Source organism: Trifolium pratense, linkage group LG5 (genome assembly GCF_020283565.1).
Source record: "Trifolium pratense cultivar HEN17-A07 linkage group LG5, ARS_RC_1.1, whole genome shotgun sequence".
Classification (NCBI taxonomy): Eukaryota; Viridiplantae; Streptophyta; class Magnoliopsida; order Fabales; family Fabaceae; genus Trifolium; species Trifolium pratense.
This window is the reverse complement of record NC_060063.1, coordinates 4,435,990-4,441,465: the sequence shown is the minus strand read 5'-3', so window position 1 is coordinate 4,441,465 and position 5,476 is coordinate 4,435,990. Positions and strand designations below refer to the sequence as shown.

Below are 5,476 nucleotides of genomic sequence, written 5' to 3'. Positions count from 1 at the left end.
CCTTCATCTTTCTCTTTTAGTTTAACTTGTCCAAATTTTAGTTTAATAGCTCATAAAAAACACAACTCCGTACTTAACACTCTTTCGCGGTTTTAAAAACCCACAACTGAGGGACAAAATCATTTCTCAACGAAGTCCTTTGTAGCACAATTTAGAGTTTTTAGTTGATTTATCGAATAACTTGCAAATTCGACAATAACAATGACAAAAGGAAATACAAGTGGTATACATCTAAAAAAACAAAAGTATATATGGTTAAATAATAGAAATACAACCAAACATATGTTACCTTTCTAGTTTTTTACTTCAAATATATTCTAAGTTTACCAATATTACAAGTCCTTGCATATTATGCATTATACAATAAAATCTAAATTTTTAAAACTAACAAATAATTTCAATAATTGCATGGAAACCATCCACACAATACCAAAGTTCCATCTTCAAATAAGGTAATAATTGTGGTAAAGGCATCACACTCGGAAGATTTAGTGTGTTACTTGTGGAGACATCCTGCTCAAAGGAAAGAAAATTATGTCAACATTTGTGTGCAGTTAGGCTAAAATTAATTATTATTATTCTTGCCAAAGTACAATGTGTATATATAAAAAAATACAGCTAATAAAAAATTTATTATGCATTATTATAATAATTAAACATTAAAATCTTATAAATTCTCACTAATCAGATTTTGTATTCCATAGGTTTTTTTTTTTTTTTCCTTTTCATGAGAGGTAATCTTATTTAAAATATTGTCTTGTCGACACTAAATGTAAACATCTCTCACAATTGAAATTATTATAGTTCACCGTGTAATGAGATGCTTATATTCCTCTTTTCATGTTAGACCCTAACCCATTGGTATTAATTAATCAAATTGTGCCCAAGATTTTGTACTCATTGATATATTATTCAAGCTAACAAATCAATTCATGCTTTGTTACTCTTTTATCTCCATTTCTTTGTTTAATTTCTCCCTCCAACCCATTTTATCATTTCATTCTCCTTTAAAATTGTGTTACTCAATGAAACTTGCTTGAAAGGAAATTTTATTCTTTATTGATGAAAGATATACAATTTAATCTCACTCAAATAGAAAGAAAATAGCAAAGCAACTCCAGAAGTTTACATGATAAATGACTACGGAGAAACCAAATAACACATTTCTTAGTTGTTTAGGTGCGACTCAAAATAAAATTCGTAACCAAAATTAGAGGTTAACAAAATAAAATTCATCACTAATTTTTTTAATCGCTAAATTTAACGATAGAATTAGATAAATGAATTTAACATTTTTCCTCTCAAAATTTTAGCCACGGATTTATTTATTTTGTTGTAAGATTATTGTATACTAGTACTAGTATACAAATAGCTTATAATGACACCGTACTTACAAATTTTATTTAACAAATAGTCCTTACTCGTGAATATGGTGTAAGATCCCGTACACACACTATATGGTGCAAAAACATCAAAGAGACCATTGAATTTATAAAGATAGTTATTATCTTTATAGATATAATAGTCTCAATGGTGTTGACCATTCAGCGCTCTAGGCGATCCAAGTCCATATTACATGATGGAGCAAGGTTCGGGGTTTGGATCATAACAAACCATGTAATTAGGTGGACAAGGGTTATAACAAGGTTGATATGGAGCATAACACTTAGGACATGTGCACCATTGAGGACATTGTTGTGAAGGAGGCTTAGGTTTGCAACCATCACACTTGTGGTTGTCACAATTGGAGCAATTAGACTTACATGCACAATTACTCTTTGGATTTTCACACTTAAAGCAAATTGTGACACAATGTTTGCCATCACACTTTGTACTTTCGCATATTGTGCATTTACTACACTTACCATTACAACTCGAGTTATGACACTTATTGCACCCGAACAAAACATCACGACACGCCTCCATCATCTTTTTCTTTTCTTCTTCTTTTTTCTTATCTTCTTCCTTTTTCTTTTCTTCCTCCGTTTTCTTTTTCACCTCTTCGATACTAAGTATGGTGACACAACTGAACTTCTTCTTTAGTTGATTGGCTAAACAGACTGTGTCCACATTATCACCCGTCACAGATATGCGATCCTTATCATCTCCTTCCAATGATACCGAGGTCACACCTATATGTGTTTTGATTTTTGGTCATGAGTTACAACAACAAAAAAAGAAACGCTAGCTAAAAAATGCATATATTGATCTTTTTCGATTTAAGGTTAGAAAAAATAGAATTTTCTTACAAAAATTAGACAAAATAAACAAATTAATTTCATTGTTATTAGCAATGCACAAAATTGAAGGTTTTAATAGTGAATATGGATAAATGGTTGCTGCTTTGGAATAGATGTCTCAAATTTGTACCATCACATTTACTCATGAACATATTCGTCCTCAAATAGACCTAATATGATTCCACTAAGCCAACACACTAGATAACTAATTGAATTCGCAACAAAATTAGCGTAAAAAAAAACATAAGATTAAAAAATTATGTACTAATGTACGATAATATCGTACATTAGTACATAATTTCTAAAACTTTATAACAAATATGAAATGAATACTTTTTGTCACTAAAATATGATTGGCTATATGGATTCTATCATATATTATATCTCTTTTTCACATGTTTGTTTTATTCATCCTAAATTGGCAAGATGATTAATTACCTTTGACCTCAGCAGCAGTTTTGAGGGCTTTGTTTCTGCATTTGTCGCAATCCATTTGCAACTTTATAACCATTTTTTGCTGTATTTGTCATTTTGCATATAAAACTTCTTAAGAAAATTATCATAAAGAAAAAGAAAATTAAAAAATAATGATTAATTAGCTAAGTAATTAATCTCACCTTCATTCTTGCTTAATTGAAACAAATAGAAACTTTTTGCTACTTTTGTTTTTGTGATTGAAACAAACAAAGATGTTCTTTGAGTTTGTCCTCTGCTTTGGAAGAGAGTGAACAAATACATAGTATTTGTAATGATACATTGATATTGATATATACATAGTATCTACATTTTTTTGGTTGACTTTACTCAAAAATTAGCTATTTAGTCACTGTTTTGTGGAAGGTTCAGCTAGTTGTAGATAGAAATAAAAGGACTAATAAATAAATAAATAAATAAATAAAAGGACAATGAAAAAAATGCATAATTGAGGTTGTTGGAGTCAACTCTCTCCATAGTCAGCTTTCTTTTAAAAACTTATTTTTCGAAGTTGTCTTTTAACTATTTGTTCGTGTATATAACGAATCCAATTGTTTTGTTTTTGTTGTTCAAATAAAAAATGATAAAATATTTAAGAGTGGCCAAGTAGTTCAAGCAATGCAAATAGTTCTCATTGACAATGGTACAAGAATTTTATAATGTTTGTAGGGATGTTATTTTGTATATTTTTACGGAGTTTTCCGTGGAGATTATATATACGGAGCTGCAAAGTCGGAGTAAACCCAAAGCTTCACCATACGCGTTGGGCTTCCTGTAAACCCAAAGCTTCGGCCGAGTAATTCAATTTTATTGGATTATTATATCTCATCGTAAAAAACATTCGTATATTTTGCATAAAAAAAAAACATTCATATAAAGTGAGAGTTTAGAACTGACCTCCGAATCAGATTAAACTGGTGGTAAAAGCCAAAAAAATAAAATAAAATAAAATAAAATAAAATAAAAAAGTGGATTGTTCACTTTAAAGAAGTTTTATATCTTATCTTATCTTATTTTTTTTTTTGTGCTTGATTGACTTGTGGTTTTCTGGGTTACCCTATTCACTTGATTGACTTGATGGAAATGTCTAATGTTTGATTTTCAATGTTTGGGAAAGTAACAGCACAACTAAATTTGAAAAAAAAGACTTGATTTTGGTGACGGAGTTTAGGAAATTCCCTTCTTTGTTGAGGTAGGTTTTTCTGGTGAGGAGTTTTACTCAAGAATGAAAATCAAAAGTTGGTGTTACTAAAATAGTTTTAAAATCAAAATAATTTTATTTTTTAGCAGATCAAATACATTCCAAAATGTTTTTACTTGAACTAATTTGAGTTTTGCAACTATATAACTAAATTGGCTTGGGCCGTTTGGTCATTGCTCCATAGGTGGTTTGGTGTAGTATCGGTGGTGCTGGCAACCTTATCCTCTATGTGTGAAAGCTTTCTCACGGTGTGTAGGAAAGGGAAATAGGGACCTAAAGGTGTTCTTCTGGTGTGGCCTGTGGTGGTTTGGATATTATGACACGCTAGAAATGATAAGATCTTTTCCGCAAAAGAGGTGGATGCAGACGTATTATTTGACAAAATTCAAATTATTTCGTGGAAATGGTCGGTTGCAAAGAAGATTAATGCCCCATGTTTATTTTATAAATGGTGTATAAATCCATTTGATTGTATTGTTCGTTGGCTTTTTGTAGGTATGTATATGCCTTGAAATCTACTTTATCCGATAGTTTTGGGGCGAGTACTATCTGTACTTTTTCTATGTGTGGGTTTGGAATCTCTTATACTATAATTCAATTATAATAATATAACATACTTTTTGCTGTTAAAAAAAAAGTACTAAATTTGCACACTAAATTATGTTTGTTTATTTTTATTTATGTTTGTTTTTATATAATTGAACTTGCTTGAGTTTTTAGGTGCTGTTGTTAGAAGTAGCTATCCAAGTTACATTATTTCAATTTTATAGACATCAAGTTGAACTAGATAATAAAAGGTTTAACAAAAATTTATTTATATGATACATGAGTCTCTTTTGTTACATAATATTCACAATATTAAAGGTAACCTCAACATTCAAATGGATCATCAAGACTCAATTATGTTCAAAGTGGAAAGACTTGGTCAGGGTGGAGTTTAAATAGCTCATGTCAGCTATTGAAGACCTTGCTTATGCATCAATTGTAAAAGGAATTTTGTTTAATATAATCAACAACAGCTACATTTTTCAACATATAAGTCATTAAGTGATTTTGGGCATTGTGTATTTTAGTTTTAAATTTATTAAATCATGTGCAAATAAAAAAAAATGTATTAAGTTATGTATATTAGTGTTTATGTCATTGTATTTGTGTGACATTTTGTGTCATTCTTTAGTGTTTAAGTGATCATAAGTCTTTTAGTCAACAAAAAAAAGTGATCATAAGCCTTTCATAAAATCAGCTTTTATTTCAAAAAAAAAGAAAAAGAAAGTGATCATTGTAAACACGGATCCATAAGTTAATTAATATCCTCTTGTAAAAAAAAATAAAATTTAACCACCAGTTGAATCTGGTTCGGAGGTCAATTCTGGTATCAAGTGGTTCCAGCCTCCTCCCGATCGCAGTTGCGGGGGATCGAACCGAGGTTCTTCATGCCAAGTTTAGTGACAATCACCACTAAACCAACTAACAATTGGTAAACAAAAAACAATAATAATTAATATCCTTGTACAGTGACCATATTGGCTTTTGACATCAGTTGTAAAATTTTATAATGAGA

General features: G+C 30.0%; 1 protein-coding gene across 2 annotated transcripts; it reads right to left on the bottom strand.

The window, feature by feature from the left end:
* Positions 1-293: 293 nt before the first annotated feature.
* On the bottom strand, positions 294-3,013 carry LOC123887386 (heavy metal-associated isoprenylated plant protein 16-like). 2 transcript variants are annotated; one of them, XM_045936712.1, is made up of 4 exons: positions 2,858-3,013; positions 2,679-2,757; positions 1,866-2,132; positions 294-513 (listed from the first exon to the last, which is right to left on the bottom strand). In XM_045936712.1, the coding sequence occupies exons 1-4, from the start codon at positions 2,861-2,863 to the stop codon at positions 497-499; spliced, it is 369 nt and encodes a 122-aa protein (XP_045792668.1). In that variant the 5' UTR covers positions 2,864-3,013; the 3' UTR covers positions 294-496. The 2 variants fall into 2 exon arrangements, with proteins under 2 accessions (XP_045792668.1, XP_045792667.1); XM_045936711.1 differs by lacking the exon at positions 294-513 and having other exon boundaries at positions 1,037-2,132.
* Between the last annotated feature and the right edge of the window lie 2,463 nt (positions 3,014-5,476).